The sequence below is a fragment of the Aythya marila genome (genome assembly GCF_965140915.1).
Source record: "Aythya marila genome assembly, chromosome: 1".
Taxonomy (NCBI): Eukaryota; Metazoa; Chordata; class Aves; order Anseriformes; family Anatidae; genus Aythya; species Aythya marila.
The window spans coordinates 125,374,633-125,393,745 of record NC_139042.1 but is presented as its reverse complement, the minus strand read 5'-3'; the positions used below and the strand labels follow the sequence as shown (position 1 = coordinate 125,393,745).

General features: G+C 41.0%; 1 protein-coding gene across 1 annotated transcript in view; it reads left to right on the top strand.

Moving 5' to 3' along the window:
- The window catches only part of EPHB6 (EPH receptor B6), a gene marked incomplete at its 3' end in the record, with an annotated part of 56,887 nt that overhangs the window by 19,281 nt on the left and 18,493 nt on the right, over positions 1-19,113 (top strand). The window contains exons 4-5 of the mRNA XM_082764188.1: positions 7,730-7,885; positions 11,852-12,190. Coding sequence (XP_082620314.1) covers positions 7,730-7,885; positions 11,852-12,190 — 495 coding nt within the window. The remainder of the gene's footprint in view (positions 1-7,729; positions 7,886-11,851; positions 12,191-19,113) is intronic.

Here is a 19,113-nt window from a genome sequence, read left to right as displayed (position 1 = left end):
AAACACAATGTTTTTGAGTGTTCTTTTGGTCCTTGGCATTTGTCTTACTGACATGAGGTTACTATTAGTGAAAATTAAAAAACAAAATCTAAAATCTATTATATTGTTCATGTTTTTAAAGATGCCTAGCTTTTATTATTAATAGGCATATTATGCTTTAATTCAGTGTACTGCAAAATAGTTTATATTTACTGATAGTAGCCAAGCACACACAGTGTATCATTGGTTTGATGACATACTAGTGTAAAACACAGTTTATATGTCTAAACCCTAAAAATATGTAATGATTTTCTGTGATTATTATGGTGTTATAATCTTCTGAATGTCCATTCCATGCTGACACTTTGCTTATCTTTAGGGCTTCCCATCACCCCTTCTCTCAGAATCTAGTGACTGCACAACCTCAGAGGGTGACAGCATAGACAATTGCCAAATAATGTTTTTTCTTTTCCTCTGTTTATCTGTTAGACTGCTTTACCAACAGATCAGACAGGTGAATTGACTTACTTTGAAACCACACAATCAAAATAGATCCAATGCAAGTAAAGGGGTGAGGGTCTGATTTTTCAAGGATTAGTCATTATTAGATAAGTTAGCAATGTGAAACTGTAGTCCTGAGCTGAAGAAAACAAGACCTTGAAGAAAACAGGGAGACTAGTAGTCTTGAGCTAGCAAAAGCAAAGCAGATGAGGGATGAAAGCAAGAAAACAAGAATTAAGAAAGCAGCTGAAGATTACAGACTGACCTTTTGCTCATTAAAGGTCATCAGTATATTTAAAACCACACCCACCAAAATGGAAATGTATGGAAATATGGGATTTGGTGTTCGCCCCTCCGGTCCTCTGTAACACACATGCTCAATAGAGATAAGTTAGGTGAACTAAAACAACCAATCAGAAGTAGCTAGAGAGATGATTTCACAAGTTAGGTGTGTATAAATATTGGCACTTCAAGTAAGAAATGTGCTTTCTTTGCAAAAGATCGCCAAGCACCTGATTCTGCAGAATTCATTATTTAATAGACTTTCATGTAGATTCCAACTCGCAGTGCCTATTGGACAGGTGTATTGGGAACAAACCTTCGGATAACAAAACCATGTCCTAAGGCTCACTAACGCTGTTTTAAACTGAAGTAACAGGACAGACATAAAATGTTTGTGTAAATATTCCAAGTGATTAGAGAAGAAAGTAGCATCTGGGCAGGTACAAATGTATATCTCTTTTCCAACCTCTTGCTCAAAACAGGCTCAAAAAAAAGGTCAGACAGGTTGCTCAAGAGCATTTTTTCAATATGGTCTTGAAAATCTCCAGGAATAGAAACTGCATAACCTCTCCAAGTAAATTTTCCTAGTGCTTGATGGTCCTCATGGTAGTAAAGACTTCCTTATATCTAGTCAGAACATTTTGTGTTTCAATTTGTGCCTGTTGTCTCTCATCTTTCTACTGTGCACGGATGTGAAGAACCTGGCTCTATCTTTCTAATAAGGTCTTTGTAGATTTTGGAAGCCTACTTCTGGATTTCATGTTCTCCAGGTCCTTCACAGGGCAAGTACTCCAGCTGTGTAACTATTTCAGTGGCCCTTTGCTGAGCTTGCTCCAGTTTTTCAACAACATTGAGGGATCCAAAACCAGATACAGTAATTTCAATGCAATCCTAAAAACTGCATCTCTGCTAGATATTGCCATAACTCTAGGGGCCTGTCTTCTTTCATTCAGTCCTACAAGTGCAATTTAAATGACAAATATTTTCAGATTATTGACAGTATCAAAGCCAATAGATCCCTTCTGGCCTTAGAAGAGTTCCTTTCACCTGACCTCCCCAAGGGGTTGTCTTGTAATACTGTTGTGCTCTCTTTCATAGTATGGCAGAAACAAGAAGCAAATTGGCAACTTAGAGAGAATGATCTGATTAAAACTGGTAAATCCCATGCAATAATGTTTCTTTGACTTTACCTTACTCTGCAACACAAACGTCTTTTGCTATGTCAGTTCTGAAAAGGTGGCTGTGGGAATTATGTATGTGTGTGAAAAAGTTGGGCAGCTTTTCCTGTATATCTTGTTTTCTGGGCCAGCAACAACACCCTGGATGCATGACCCTTTAGCCTTTTTCTTTACTTTTGTATATTGACTTTCTCTCCTCTCATGGTCCAAAAAGCTTTGCTAATCTAGTACCTGGACAAATCCTCTATCTGCACTGTAGTCAAAGACAGTCTTTCCCAGACATGTCTGTTTTGCTTTAGAACAGTCAAAAAAACTGACACATTTTAAAATGGAGACTTTCTCCTAAGGAGAATGGAGATTTTCTCCTAAGGAGTAGAGAAAAGATCTCCACAGAACTCTTGTTTGACTGCCTCAGTCAAAAGGAGAGTGATATTATGCTCTTCTAAATGTTCTCTTAAATCTCATCTCATTTCCAAATCAGGTCTGGGTGCAAAAAGTCAAAGTGTTACCCTAACGTCTATCCCGTGCCCTAAAAAATTGTATTGGGGGTACATATAGCTCTGTTGAAGTTTCTTTCTGTCCTTGGTCCTTCTCCTTGCTGTATTTTTTTTATGCTCTCAGAAGCTTTACTGTCAGCTCTTATTGTCCAAGTCAGCTTTTCTTTATGCCTTTTCTTCTCTCGTCTTCTTTGGTTCTTGTTCTATCCCCTCCTACACATAACCCATGATCCCAGAGCTTTTCTCTGCTGTTTTGATGTTAGAAGTCTGTCAGAAACTGCTTCTCCAGCCTTCCAGGTGGAACATTTCCCCATGGAGCACTCAGGCTAATGCAGACAAAGCAGAAGAGAGTGCTCTAGGGTGGAGCTGAGGGAAATTGGGTCAGCATCTCTGAGACAAGCTGTGACCAACTAAACTGTTGTGGCATTCTGACACAGTGCCAAGATGTGAAAAATAGCTGAGACAAACTGAGAGAAAAGCTCTTGCATAGTCCAAACTCTGCCTTCACCTTTCACAGTAGCCTTGACTTAATGGGAAGTGACAGCTTTTTCTATCCCTTGAGGTTCTAGCTCTGCTACCCTCTGTCCTTACATTAGACACTGTCAATCAATTAGTACTAAATCTCTGTTTTCCTGGAAAGTACTGGTGCCTTTGGGATGGCACAGTGACAAGGCCTGTGTTTTTTGTGAAGTTTTTCCACAGGCACTCAGTGGAGGTGTTTCGGGAGAAGCTGCTCTTGTTCAGGCTTTCTTTGGGATGGTCCTAAGAAGGTGATGTTCATTAAAGCAATGCATGTCAGTCTTAGTGATGGTGGGTTCTTTTCAACTTGGGTATTCATTATGACTGCCTCCAGTGAGCACAGTAGTTATCTGCAGAGATTGTAGGACCGCAGGAAATGAATGTGATGTCATGATCTGCAATTAAGGGGGGAGTGTAAGGTGCATGAAAAGTGAAAAATCTCATGGTGTGAAGAAGGCAATCCTGCAGAAACAAAATAGAGCTGAACACTGTGGAAAGACAGCCCTAGGCTCACTATAACTGCTGGACTAAAAAAAGGTGTCTTTTACCTATTTAGATTGCCAGGAATTCCCCTTCCCTTCCCTTCCCTTCCCTCCCTTCCCTTCCCTTCCCTTCCCTTCCCTTCCCTTCCCTTCCCTTCCCTTCCCTTCCCTTCCCTTCCCTTCCCTTCCCTTCCCTTCCCTTCCCTTCCCTTCCCTTCCCTTCCCTTCCCTTCCCTTCCCTTCCCTTCCCTTCCCTTCCCTTCCCTTCCCTTCCCTTCCCTTCCCTTCCCTTCCCTTCCCTTCCCTTCCCTTCCCTTCCCTTCCCCTGAAACTTTTATATCTTATTTATAGAGTGACTGGACTGAGGCAGTGCCAGGAAATGCTACATATCATGGGAATGACTGTTGTTGCTATCTGTGAGCTGAATGAAGTGAGACAGCATATCTTAGGCAATTTTGGAAAGGGATGAAGATGCCCACAAACTTAACTATCTCCCTGATTGGGTACAGAGGCAGGGGTCTGAGTTCAGATGGAAGCAGGTGTGTGACAGCTGTAGGCCCTGACCATGGGAGGCTGTTCTTTACCTACATGGAGACCATGGAGACAAGTTAGTCTCTGCCATATTGGCCAAAATGTAAGTAACTAGAAATTTTAGGTCATAGTTTGCTTGTTTTTTTTTTTTTTTTTTTGTTGTTTGTTTTTTTTTGTTTGTTTGTTTGTTTTTTGTTTGTTTTGTTTTGATTTTTTTCCCCTAATTATCTTTGCATTAGGAATGCAGGGGAAATGTGAATCATGTTTAATCTTTAGAAATCAACTTAGCTTCAAGTATGCTATATGATTTCATTTTCTGTGGGGTTTGTTTGTTTTGTTTCGTTCTTGACTGTAGACAGTAGAAATCCCTGGGGACACAAAAAAGGTTTTCAGAGCATGATCCTTTCTCACTATCTGCCCTCTCTCCTGGAAAGACCAGCGTGAGATCATAGGATCATAGGTTCATGTAGAGCAGTGTAGTGATTAATTTGTTTCACCAGACAATATAACCACTTCAGAGAGATCTCTCCTCCAAAGTTGTTCTGTACTACTCTTAATAGCTCTCCAGCTGCCATTTCTGTTATATGGGTTGAACTGACCATGTGAGTCTCTTCCCTACTGATTTTTTTTACGCTTTTTTGTTTATCTTGTTTGAACGTATTTTTTCAGATTCCTCCCTCAGAGGGGTCCTGTCAATCCTATTCCCATTTTCCTTCTGAACATCTAAAATGAGATGTTTCCTAGTGGCAAGAATTTTCCCTTTCACTGTTCCCCATCCTCTGACAATCATGTATATGTGGTGAAAACTCTGACAGTGGGGCAGCCGGGACCAGAGTGATCTGACCAGACATTTTAATTTGCCTGTGTTCAAGAGAAATCACAGAATCATGGAATGGCTGAGCTTAGAAAAGGCCTCTGGAGGTCATCATATCTAACCCCCCTGCGCAAGCAGTTTGTTGCAAGAAAATATGGATGAGAATTACTTGTAAGAAAAAAAAAAATCATGTTCAGTTTAGCATTCTCAAGTTTGAAATAAATACAGAAGACCCAATAAAATGGTAAATTTTTATTTACCATTTATTCATAAATGTTGGATGAGAACCGCCCATTGGTAATGCTCATAGTGTCAGTACTTGCCAAGAAATGTGAAAATTATATTCTACATCTGTGACTGTTAGCAGAGTCTTAAACTGAATGAATGAATGAATGAATGAATGAATGAACGAACGAACGAACGAACGAACGAATGAAGGGGATACGCTTCATAAAATGGAAAAATCTTATTTCCTTTGTATTTTTTCTCATAGGAGCATAGGGACAGAACTTTCTGTATGAAAATAATTTGACTTTCTGCTGGATAAAGGTCTGAAGGCAAAGGCACTTGCTCTTTTCACAGAATCACAGAATGGCCAAGGTTGGAAGGGACCTCTGAAGACCATAAAGTCCAATCCCCCCAGCAGAGCAGGATCACCTAGAGCACGTTGCGCAAGATGGCATCCAGGCAGGTTTTGAATAGCTCCAGAGAAGAAGACTCCACAACCTCTCTGGGCAACCTGTCCCAGTGCTCTGTCACCCTCACAGTAAAGCAGTGCCCCCTCATATTGAGCCAGAACCTCCTGTGCTTCAGTTTGTGCCCCTTGCCTCTCATCTTGTAGCTGGGCACAGCTGAAAAGAGACTGGCTCCATCCTCTCAACACCCTCCCCCCCAAATATTTGTATACATTGCTGAGGTCTTCCCTCAGTCTTCTCTTTTCCAGGCTAAATTAGCCCAGTTCTTTCAGCATGTCCTCGTACGACAGATGCTCCTGTCCTCTAATCACCTTAGCAGCCTTCCTTTGAGCTCACTCCAGTAGTTCTATGCCTCTTTTGCTCTGAGGAGCTCAGAACTGGACACAGTACTCCAGGTGTGGCCTCAGCAGGGCTGAGCAGACTTACCATTGTATGCAAAATTGCAATCTCTTCTCCCTTTCATTCTATATGACAATGTATTACACACTGAATGTTGTCATTTTCAATGTGTTGGGAAGATTCAGTGTCCTCCTATCCCAGTGCTATCATTCAGCATTATTGAAGTCCCTGTTATGGTCTGACTGTTCCAGGACTTAACTTTCTGTCACAATACACATGGACGTTACTCTGCAGCCAGAAGACTTCCAACAGAGAAGATGAAGTAATATGAGTCTTAAAGCGAACAGGACTCCATAGATATTGTTTATTGGCTGTTATGTCCAGAATGTGTCTGAAACCTTTTCAGCTTTGTTAAGGTTTGCATCCCCACAGGCCTAAAGTATACATCAGAAATTCCCAAACAGACTTGGAGAACCCAAAGCAAAGGGAATTGGACACAAATGAGAAGGACAGATAAGCAAGCTACTTAGTTTTTCTGAAGTTGTTTATTTGTTAAGGAAGATGCTTAAAGGGCCACTCAACACGTATGTGTTAGAAATAATTTCCAAATAATTGGTATAGGAGGTGGAAGTCTGCTTTCCTTTGTCATAGTAAGTAATTACCAGATGGATTAATTCTTCAGCTTCTGGTGTGGTGTTCCATTTCAAAATATTCATTAAGATATCCTAACTTCATGTTAACATCTGCACACAATGTTCTTCTTTTACACAGTTCTCTTTGAAATATATGTTTTTTTGCTATTCATGATCCTTTGGATTCTTCTCCTTATGGCAATCACTAGGACGGTTCTTCTCTTGAAAGGAGAAAGCAGCATTACCATGTGTCTTCTGAAATCAAACATTCACTTGGGATCTATCTGAAAGCTTCCCCTTCCCTGGAAATGTGTTTTACTGTGAAACTAACTAAACAAATGTCAGTCCATGAAAGAACATTCACCAGAGCTAGTTAGTCCATAGCATGTAAAAATTCTGTGTCTATTTATATAGAAAAGCAGCTATAGAAAACTTGTTTAAAACCTGCATTAAAATTATAAAACCTCTATCCTACTATTTCAGTGCAAGATCCAAGCACTTTCTGCTATGTTATTCAGCACAGCATCTTTGCTGACCCTCGAATGTATTATACTCCTTTATTGTTAACCCTTTTTTATTTTTTTTTTAATTTTCTTTCCCCAAATGTTGGATTTCCCCCCTTGTTTCAGCTTTTTCCACAGGCGTGGTCCTATGCATTTGCAGATTAAACTTGACTATTTTAAGAAGCTTCTATCCACTACTGGAAAGTGTCCAGACCTACAGAAAAACAATTAGGACTGCATATCTTCATTCTGGCTCTTCATTTTGATGCAAAATCAAAAAAAAACATGGTACCTTACATTAGTTTAAGCAATTAAACTGTCTAAGGCAGCATAAAAAAAATCCATTTTTGTGGCTGTATTGGGTGGGGGAAAGGAGATGTGGATGGTTATAGCTGTTTCCAGACAGATCACACGACTGTGCACTTTGGCTTCTCCAATGCTAATGCTCTTTGGGTGAGTAAGGAGAAGACAATTATTTCAGATGGCCAAAGCTGTCTCTGGACTGATTCTGTTTCATCTGACAGTGAATCAGTTTAAGTACCTATTGTGTAGAATAAAATAAACTAGTTTGAAATTGCAACTTTAACAGCGCATGCTCCATCCCAGAGCTGGTATTGTCTGTATAGCCATGCAGCAAGGAAACCTGCAGTAAATAATCTGTGTAACAAATTCTTTCAACAGCAGCAGCATGAGTTAAATGTAAATAAGATTGCATTGTTTTTGAAATCTGAAAAAATGTGTTTCCTGCTCTTGACTGTCTCATTTTCCTCCCCTTAGCCTGTCTCCTTGGTTCCTTTAAAATGTCTGTGGGAGACGACCCTTGCCATCTCTGCCCTGCCCACAGTCATGCTCCACTGCCAGGTTCCAGTGAATGTGTGTGTCAGAACCACTACTACCGATCTGCTTCTGACAATTCTGATGCTCCCTGCACTGGTAAGTATTTGAATGGAGCGTTTGAACGCAGGGAAAAGGGCTGTTAATGAGGGAGAATTTGCCTGAATGATTCAGGGGAGTTCCAAATCACCTCTTTTCATGACCAATAGACCACACTGGAGATGTGAAGACCATATTTACTATGTAGAAATCAAATTGTACTTATGGAAATGATTCATTTTCTCATTGGCTTATCGGTTATAACTTTTCACCGTCAATGATTATGAACATTAATAGGTCAAGCAAGTAATTAACCCCAGAAAATTAAGTAGGGTTAATGATGAGCACTCAAAATCTAATTTAAATGATACATCAAGAATCACTCATGAATTTTGTCAAAGTGACAGGGAATAAATTCATGTCCTAAAGCAACTTACAGTCACTCTACATCTGTGAAGTTAAACACTCAGAAATTAGGAAATGTGTTTTGTTTTGTTTTGTGTAATCCCTTGCTTGTACACTGCACAGAATCCATCCTCAACAACATCAAGCAATCTTAACTTCAAAGGAATTTTTCTTCCTGAGCAGTTATATATCCTTTGCATTGGTCACAATAAGAACCCTCGGGGAAAACTAGTATGTGATTATACTATTAAATACTATACCACAATACAAATTGCTTCATCTTGTCATGAATACATATTTTAACCAGTCTTTTGTGTGCAATTTTCTGGGATATTTTTGGGGAATAAGAGTCCACAGGAAGATACAACTAGTGGAAATATACAAAAAGTATAATCCTTTCCATTGATCAATAGTAAACAGACAAAAGGCTTTGACTGTAGGTTTCATAGATGTTTGCTGTTAATAAGGGTATAGTGAGAATGAGGATTCGTGGATTTCATTGAAACCTTTGGAGGGAAGTGTCCTGTAAATCGCGTCTCCCTTACCCCTACCTACTACAGAGCTCAATATCTATATCCCTGCCTTTTCTGTCTTTGTCTCCATAGAATCATTAAGGCTGGAAAAGACCTCCAAGATCATCTGGTCCAACCATAACCCTACCACCAATGTCACCCACTAAACCGTGTCCCTAAGCACTACGTCCAACCTTTCCTGAAACACCCCCAGGGATGGCGACTCTACCACCTCCCTGAGCAAACTATTCCAATGCTGAGCAGCTACTCTTTCTGAGAAGAAATTTCTCCTAATTTCCAACCTGAACCTCCCCTGGAACAACTACAGGCCATTCCCTCTTGTGCTATTGCTAGTTATCTGTAAGAAGAGGCCAATTCCCAGCTCCCCACTTCCTTTCAGGTAGTTGTAGAGAGCAATAAGATCTCCCCCGAGTCTCCTCTTCTCCACACTAAACAACCCCAGTTCCCTTAGCTGCTCGTCATAGGACTTTTGTTCCAGGCCCTTTTCCAGCTTCATAGCCCTTCTCTGGACAAATTCCAGGGCCTCAATGTCTTTCTTGTAGTGAGGGGCCCAAAACTGAACACAGTACTTGAGGTGCGGCCTCACCAGAGCATAGTACAGGGGAACGATCACCTTCCTGGTCATGCTGGCTACACTGTTCCTGATACAAGACAGGATGCTGTTGGCCTTCTTGGCCACCTGGGCACACTGCTGGCTCCTGTTCAGGTGAGCATTGACCAGCACCCCCAGATCCCTTTCCTCTGCACAGTTTTCCAGCCACTCTGCCCCAAGCCTGTAGCATTTGCATAGGGTTGCTGCGGCCAAAGTGCAGGACTCAGCACTTAGCAATGTTGAACCTCATCCCACTGGCCTCTGCCCATGGATCTAACCTGTCCAGGTATCTCTGCAGGGCCTTCCTATCCTCAAGCAGATCAACACTTCCCCCCAGCTTGGTGTTGTCCTCAGACTTAATGAGGGTGCACTCAATTCCTTCATCCAGATCATCAATAAAGATATTAAAGAGGATGGGCCCCAACACCGATCCTAGGGGAACACCACTGACAACTGGTCACCAGCTGGATTTCACTCCGTTCACCACTACTCTCTGGACCTGGCTGTCCAGCCAGTTTTTAACCTAGCAAAGAGTGTACCCATCCAAGCCATGGGCTGCCAGCTTCTCCAGGAGAATACTATGGGAGACCGTGTCAAAGGCTTTGCTGAAGTCTAGGTAGACTACATCAACAGCCTTTCCCTCATCTACCAGGCGGGTCACCTGGTCATAGAAGGAGATGAGGTTGGTGAGGCAGGACTTGCCTTTCATGAACCCATGCTGACTGGGCCTGATCCCCTGGTAGTCCATCTTATTCTGTGTGATTGCATTCAAGATTAACTGTTACATCACTTTTCCAGGCACCGAGGTCACGCTGATATGCCTGTAGTTCCCCAGCTCCTCCTTACAGCCCTTCTTATAAATGGGCATCACATTATTAAGAGTTCAGTCTTCTGGGACCTCTCTGCTGATAGACTGCTAATAGATGAAGGAAAGTGGCTTGGCAATCACATCTGCCAGCTCCCTCAGCACCCTCAGGTGGATCCCGTCTGGCCCCATGGACTTGTGACAGTCCAGGTGGAGCAGCAGGTCTCTAACTGTTTCCACATGAACTGTGGGGTGGTCTCTTCTGCTCCCCACTCCAGACTTCCAGGCTGGGAGGCTGAGCACTCCCAAAGATAAGCAGTCTGGCTAGTAAAGACAGATATAAAGAAGGCATTAAGATCCTCAGCCTTTTCCTTATCCACAGTAGTCATGTTCCCCCTATGTCCAGTATAGGATGGAGATTCTCCTTGGATGTCCTCTTACCATTATTATATTTGCAAAAACACTTTTTGTTATCCTTAACCATAGTGGCTAGGTTGAGCCTGTGCTGGGCTTTAGCCTTTCTGATTTTCTCTCTGCATATTCTACCAATGTCCTTGTACTCTCCCTGAGTTACCTGCCTCTTCTTTCCAGAATATGTCTGGGAAGTTAATGTTCCCCATGAGAACAAGCACTGGTGATTGTGCAACTTCATCAGTTGCTTGTAGAATGCCTCATCCATTTCTTCATCTTGGTTTGGCGGTCTATAACAGACCCCTAACAGGATGTCCGCTTTGTTGACCACCCCCTAATCCTTAGCCAAAGGGACTCTACCTTATCTTTCCCAACCCTGATCTCAATAACATTGAAACACTGTAATATAGAGAGCCATGCCACTGCCACACTCCTGGTCACTTGCACTCCCCGGGGGGGCTGACTTTGTATGAGAGAGGAGGGGTGCTCTTGGCTACCTCAAGGGGCCTGGATGTAGGGAACCCCCTGCACACTGCGGCCCACTGCTCCGTTGCAGAACATGTCTGCCCTGGAGCCAATCACCTTGGTGATCACCTCGGCAATCACATCATCTTCATGCCTAAATTGAGCAGTGCAACTCTGCGACTTATTTCTAACTTTCTGAGCTTTTCACTGTCTACCTTCCAGTGTCTCGTCCCATTCTTATCTCCGCATAATCTTCTCACCCTCTGCATTTTCTGCCTTCTCTTCACTGTCTCTAATAGGGCAAATAGCGAATGCATAGCTGTTTTTTCTGCTGCCAGATTTTATTCCTGATGCCTGGCTGGTAGCAGGAGTAACTATAGCGTAAGTGGGGTTCAGCTCCCACAACTGATGGAACAATCTAAGGTCTGAGAGAATTCAGAGGTATTAGGTGCCAAAGGAGAGATCTAGAGGTCTCATTAGAGACAAATCTTTACTAAGGTGCAAAACTCAGTATTTCAAAGGCTTGAAGGTTTCCTAAACACTGGCTATTCTTTTAGGGAAAAATTAAAGTCACACTCTTGAAACAAAGACCTTTCTTGTCAATTTTGTGTCCCTAAAATGTGTTAGTGTGGCTGCTCCAGCATGTGTGTGTGTGACGTAGCAAAGAACTTGTTTTTCTTAACCTTGTACAGAGAAACAGGTAGAGAAGAGAACGAAGAAAAAGTAACTTGTTTCCCTCCCTTCTTTGTCTTCTTCCCTCCTCCACTTCTTTCTCATTCTTTCATAGGATTTTTACCTTTCATTCTGTCTTCCAGGTGTTCCCTCTGCTCCCCGTGACCTTAGCTATGAAATTGTTGGCTCCAACGTTCTCCTGACCTGGCGCCTTCCCAAGGACCTGGGTGGCCGCAAGGATGTTTTCTTCAATGTCATTTGCAAAGTATGCCCAACAGGTTCTCCAGGACCCTGCGTGCGCTGTGGAGACAGTGTACAATTTGAACCACGCCAGATGGGCCTGACAGAAAGTCGTGTGCAGGTCTCCAACCTGCTGGCCCGTGTGCAGTACACCTTTGAGATCCAGGCTGTCAACTTGGTGACTGAGTTGAGTTCAGAAGCACCCCATTATGCCACCATCAATGTTAGCACCAGCCAGTCAGGTGAGGAACCTTTTCTATCTGAGAACCAAAATTTCCATGTCTGTCTCTCATTTGATTCGCTTTTATGTTTTACATCCTGAATCTTTCTGTGTTGTGCCTGCTTTTTATCTTAATGTGCCAGTTCCATGATTTCACCTCTGCCCTTCTCTTTCCTGCTTTCTGTTGAATGGGCTTTCCTTTCTTTCCTCTTGGCAGAAAATAATGAGTTTATCAGCTGATATACCTGTAAATGGAGAGGAGCTGTCAAGGCAGAATCTGCCCTGGAGAATATAGCAAAGGGAGATGTAGCTCTGTGGATCAGAGAAAGCATGTATCTTCATTGTGCAAGATGGGAGACACTATCAGGGCTTGATGCAGATTTTCTGAGCATTAGCTTGCCACAGCAGCTCTTAGAGAGCATTTCTTTTTTTTTTTTTTTTTTTTCATCTTCTCTACACCTTCTCTGCATCCTACTCTTCTCCATTTCATCTTATAGAGCATTTCTAGCATTTTTCACCTCTTCACTTTTCTTTTTTGTCTGTGTTCTGAGTTACTCTGTTTTTCCACCTTCTATTGTTCCCATACACCACCTTCCATTTCCCTCATTTCAGTTCTGGTTCATTAAAGGGTAAAGAAGTTTGGCAGGAACTAAACCACCTTGCATTCCAGCTTGTCGTCAGATATCAAAGTGACTGGGGGCATCTGGGCTTAGATTCTGAGTGATGCCCAATTTGGCACTCTAAGTCCAGTCACATTCCATATATTGAATTACCATGATCATGGCTGCACAAATAGTACGATAGACCTTCAGTCGAGTAGATTAATGACCAGTGAAGTTTATTGAAGCAACAGGAGCACAGGTCCTTTGGGTTCTAAGATTCTATAATAATGAGATTATAATGAGCAAAGTTCACCTAGAAGACATAATTTTGACAAAAAAAAAACAACAGAAAACAGCTGGCTCTGGGCTGGCTATGCAATTTATCAGTTCCACAGTACCATGAAGTCCTTATCCCTGTGGTGATACCACAGAGCCTGGACACAGTGTCTCCACTCTACTCCACCCTCCATGCGTTTTCTTTTAGAGACAGCAAACCAAGCTCCACTCTTGTTGCCAGTATCTAAGGCTGCAGGTTGTGTTGCCAAGGGGACTATCACAGAACACGTCCTTTGTATATCTACTATATCTCACCCTGGGAGTTTCCTCAATGCCATACCTTCCTTTAAGATGTGCACATACCTTTAGTCTCAATATGTCACTTCCAGCAATTATTCCAAAACTTCATACTCCAAAAAGTAGCGTTGTGTTTCATCAAATCTGTTCACCTTTTGCATTCCTGCTTATTAAAGTAAGGAGGTAGAAAATTGACAGATAGGCACTGTCTAAAGATGAAAATACAGATAAAGAATAAAGATAGGCACTGTATAACAAGAAAGAATATACATAATAATATTTACTCATCACCTAAATACTCATGACCCTGGGATAGCACATGTTAAAACCATATAGCTGAGTCATAAATGAATATGAAAACTACAGTTCTTACAGTTCTTAGGGAGATTTTAAGCTGAATTTTGACAAAGGATCCAAACAATGGATGACAAATGGATGACAAAGGATGACAAACAATCACCATAGCTATTTTATTTGAGCTGCTCTAGGTTCTTCTGCATGTTTTGTGTTTACTTGTACTTTGTTCTTGCCTTTTTAACCTTGCTGTTTTGATAAATGGTCTTGAAATATTTTTCTTCTGTCAATGGGGAACAAAGATTTTTTTTTGTTTTTATATGGGATAAATTTTTAAATATCTTACAGTTTTCACAAATGTGTTGTGATCCTTGTAGCTAGGACCTAAGTCAGAAGGATAACTAAGAACTAAAGTACTAATAGTATGTGTGGGCAGTCAGAAGAAAGGGAGAGATAAAAGGGTTGTAGAGAAGGCCAGACTGATTGATAGAATACAGAAGATTTGTATATGGAAGGAAAAACAAACAAACAAACAAAAAAGAATAGCATCAAGTGAATTCTGTATTTCTGTAAATATCCTGTACACAGACTGACTTACAGAAGCAGCCGGAGAGAACTGCATGCATATGGTTCTGCTAAATGTGAACAGTGAGGGACTGGGCATGCATTCTTCTTTATAAGCACGTAAAAGCATGTATGGAGAGGAGTTGTATACAGCTTGGTTAAGAGGATATAATGAGGAGTTATGTGGTAAGGAGGAGAAAAAGGGGGAACAATTTGAACTGAGTGACAGAAAATGTCTGTAAACATTTAAAGAAGTGTAAATGTTAAATAAAAACCTAATTAGATTCCACACTGAAGATGCAGAGACCCCTGCAAAAACCGTAAAGCTCAAAAGAAATGCTGCAGGGTTGGACATGAGATTGCGATCTTGGTTAAATCTCATCTTTTGATTTCTGTTTCTTCTTTGCTCTGGAAAGTAAGGGAGCATATACACACCCCAATAACTTCCTACTGCTAGCAAATGCCAGTGGTTTAACAAAGTCTGTTTCTTCCCTTCAAGCCATTCATTACCTGAAAGACAATTAGCATGTATATGATAGGATACCTGGTCCCCTTAGGAGTCTGGCTGCAAGTGGGTGGTCAATTTTTGTTTACAGTAAAAGATATGGCTTGGTAATTCATATGGTAATTTCAGACAGATGCTTTGGCTCCTGCCGCAGATAGGCAAGTGTTCTATTAACACCCTGAAAATTTCATTTTCTTCATGCTTCTCATGTATGCCTTCTTCATCTATTTCTGGGGTAATTCAATTGAGCAACTTATTTCTTCTCCTGCCTAGAGTCAGCCAATCTGCTCTCTTTTGGTTTTGTCTGACTTTTCAGACCACTCCTATTCCTCCGGGCATCTCTTAGTGTGTCTAGGCATGTTAGGTTTCTTGGATGTTTCTCTCCAAGATGAGTTTCTTGTGTATTGAAGCAGTCTTCAATGACAGGAGGCCAGAGTTCTGAAACAGCAGTGTGTAATGGAAGGCTTGCTTTTGTGTTTGCATTTTTTTTTCTTGCTCTTCCATGAAATCGCTAGGAGTGTGCTTGAGATGAGCCACCCTCAATTCACAGTGACAGCTCATACTAACAAGGCCCTGCTTTCTTTGTCATGTGGCCTTTTCTCAACCCTGCCCCCTCCCTTCAATCCCCTCAGCATCTTTTGTTTTTTTGTTGTTTTTTTCAGCTTTAGGTTACTTTTGTTGTTATTATTGTTTTAACAATTATTATTGTACAAGCCAAGATGAACATTTCAGGTTCTTAATGTTCTTTAAGAGACAAGGAGGGGACAGGAGGGCATGGAGGGTGAAAGAAAGCAAATTGGAGAAAGATGGCCATATCATAAATTTTGTTTCTATTAAATTAAAGGTGGCAAAAGAAAGACCTTTCAGTGCTGTCAGCTTCTGAATGTTGTACTTACTCACACAGCAGTCAGAGTTCTCTGTGTTCCTTCCTTTTCTGATTAAAAAAATACACTTCCCCACACTCTGCCCCTTTGTTAGAGATACCTTAGGCAATACTATGCCCTGGAATAGTTATTTTCTCTCCTCCTCTCCCCCCCACTTCCCCCTCCCCCCCCTCCCCTCCCATCCGTTCCCTTTCCTTCCCCTCCCCTCCCCCCCTCCCTTCCCCTTCCCCCTTCTCCCCTCCCTTCCCCTCCTCCTCCTCCCCTCCCCTCCCCTCCCCTCCCCTCCCCTCCCCTCCCCTCCCCTCCCCTCCCCTCCCCTCCCCTCCCCTCCCCTCCCCTTCTCCCCTTCTCCCCTTCTCCCCTTCTCCCCTCCCCTCCCCTCCCCTTCTCCCCTTCTCCCCTTCTCCCCTTCTCCCCTCCCCTCCCTCTATTTCTTTATTTCTTTATTTTCTTTATTACTTATTTTCTTGTCTTTTTTCCCTGCTACCTATTTGCTCTTCATTTTTGTCTCCAAAGCACTGATGATCTAACACTCTCCTTATCCCTAACAGTCTGCTAACCCTGATTCAAAGTTTGATAGAATCCTCTAGTTAACACAATCACATTTTTGGTGATGGCCTGATTATGATGTTCCTACCCTTCAGTGACTATGTATTTCAAGATAGAATAACAAGGGCTGGCATAGAAAAACTTTCCTTAATATAAGGTTTCATTTTTTAAATAAGACAACCTTTTATAGCAAAAATTACCTGAATTAGGATAGTAATAATATGACATATTCACCGAGGCAAGTTACCAGAAGGAAAAAACTATCCCACAGGTGAGACAAGAGAAAAAGGAATTACTTTCAGCTCATGTTTGAAGTGCTGAGGATGAATAGCTACAGAAGTGTCAGGATATGTGGAAAGATGTTAGGAAGCCGTTCCAGATAGCACAAACTGCATGAAGAAAGGCTACTATGAAATTGCCTCTTTGCAGAGGAGAACTTGACAAAGAGAAACCACAGAACTTAAAAAAAAAAAAACAACACCTTATTATTCAAAAATCAAAAAAATAAAAATAAATCACATCTTCAAGTATGTTCATAATGGTAAAAATAAAACACATCTTCAAGTACTTCAACTGCTTCATCTCATGCCTTAGAACAGAAGTAAGTTTTTCATTTAAAGGACTGCGAAAAAAATTTCTCTGTGCACAGTTGTAACTGCCTGTCCATTTTTTTCTTATACCTTCAACTGAGGCATGTAATAATGTCTGTTGCCAGAGCTATACCGTTCTGAACTTATTCATTCAGGCAGTTGTTGCATTTCTAGCAAGAAGATAAGGGAAAAAGACAGCAGAGACTCAAATGTTGTCCCTGCAGACTTTTAAAAGCAAGTAGAATTTTCAATGGAATCTGGACATTATAAGAGCTAACAGATACATGAGTATAAAGGTGATGTGATGAGGCTGCCTTGTACCTGTGAAAAGATAGGTAGCAGCCTTCTGCAAGAGCTGGATTCAGAGCAGTGGGACCTGGCAAAAATGTGTAGAACTGCATAAGTAAAAGCAGTCTGAAGGTTTGTGTAAGAAGTTGCATGGGGAAAAGGACAGTTAGGGGTAATGCAAGGAAATTTCAAAGGACCCGACAGAAGATTTTATGGTTGAGAGGAGGAAAGACTTAAACTCTGAGTATGTTTTTGAATTTACAAGGGCAAATGGATGAGTTGATCAGGAAAATTTGCTTGAAGTTGTCTGCTTTTCCAAAGACATATGGAAGAGTGCAGTGGACAAAAAATAAATAAATAAGTAAATAAAAATACTATTGTGTTTTGCCAGGCTAAAACAAACAGGTAAAGCAAACAATATATGAGCTCTGTGTTCATCATCCTCTGAATGAATTACACTAATTCCCAAAGTAACATGTTGTTTATCTATGATCCTAATTGCCAACCTTGAGCACTCAAGTTCCCTAAGAATTCAACTCTATTGTCTTCCTTTTGTATAGGAAAAATACTCTTGAAATATTTTTTTTACATTTCTCAACTTTGTTGTCTTCAGCAGATTTGGCCAGGTGTGATTGGGATTTAATTATCTTCAGCAAAAGCAGTGAATGAATATGCTTGTTTTCACATTGCAGGTTTCAGCAACTCTTTCAATGAAGATGGAAGCTTTCTGAGAAGGTAGAAATAGGAGGTCCATATGTCACATGGCACCTTGTGATATAAAGGAAAATTCTCTGCATATTAGGCATGAGTGGAACCCATTTATAAGAAATAGTAATAATACAGGTACAGGTGGTGAAAATAACTAAACAATTTGCCTTTCTAAAGCACTCTTCATGCACAGAAATTTTAGTACAAGGTTATGACAGAAGACAACACGAGATACTTTTTCAGTATTTTCAGATATTTTAAAGAAAGGGTCAGAACTCAACTGAAGTCTGTGGAGAAGACATAGGGCATTTTCAAAAGAAGAAGATGTTAAAGACATGAATAAAGTGATTTCTATTCTGTATTCAGACATCTTCCTTGAAGATTATAAATAAGATGGGGTGTACAACAAAGCTTGGGTTTAATGCCATTTGCTGAGAATGTGAGGAAAATAGGATACCTGAAGAAGTAAAGGAGGAGAAACGACAATATGAGAAAGGTAGATTTGGGGCTTGCATTACAGAAGAAAGCATAGCTGAGGGCAAGTTTAATTTTTTTTTTAATGATTTCTATAAATGAACCTCTGACCTTTTGTTTGGATTTATTTTTTCAGTAGCTAAGATTTGTGATCTGACTCAGTGTTATAGTAGCTCATAGGCAATAAAGATATCCTGATTCCTGTTTTCCAAAAGCCATGTCTGTCAGGCCTACAGGCAAGTAGCATTTGTGTATCATGTGTACTGATAGATAAGGAATCTCTTCATAAAATCTTTTACCATTGTATCTTCGGTATACCTTGATAAAACAAGCAAATGCATCATAAGCACTATTTATTGGTGAATTGCATGTATGAAGCTAAAAAATAAGTGATGGTGATGACCTAGTTTCCTTTGATATTTGCAAATCTCCTATTTGCTGCTCATCAAAAACTCAGTTCTGCCATGGGCTTATTTTCTTTCTTGGTGCTTGCAAGCCCAGCTATATGGCGTCTCTGGGAGATAGAAGAGAAAATGCTGTGGGAGCTTACCACATCCTTTAAAGAAAACTTAGGTTGTATGACACCTCACTATGCTCAAGAACATTAGTTGGCAACAGGTTATATCAATCCAAACTGAGATCTCTTCCAGTCCACTTCCTAAATCAAGGGAAGACAGGTTTGTTGTTGTTTTGTTGTTGTTTTTCAAAAAAGGACTTTGGAGATCTGAATCAACAGGCTCTTCTTGAGTAACACTTGAGAAGCAGAAGAGGTATCCTTCTTTCCTTCACATTCCTTCCTTACCTTGTCTGCTGATGTAGAAAAATTCTTAGGCTTGCAGGCACATGTTGCTTGTCAAGGACATCAGCATTATAAGGAAACAGCAGAAACTTGCCAAACGTTAGTAACTCAGAGA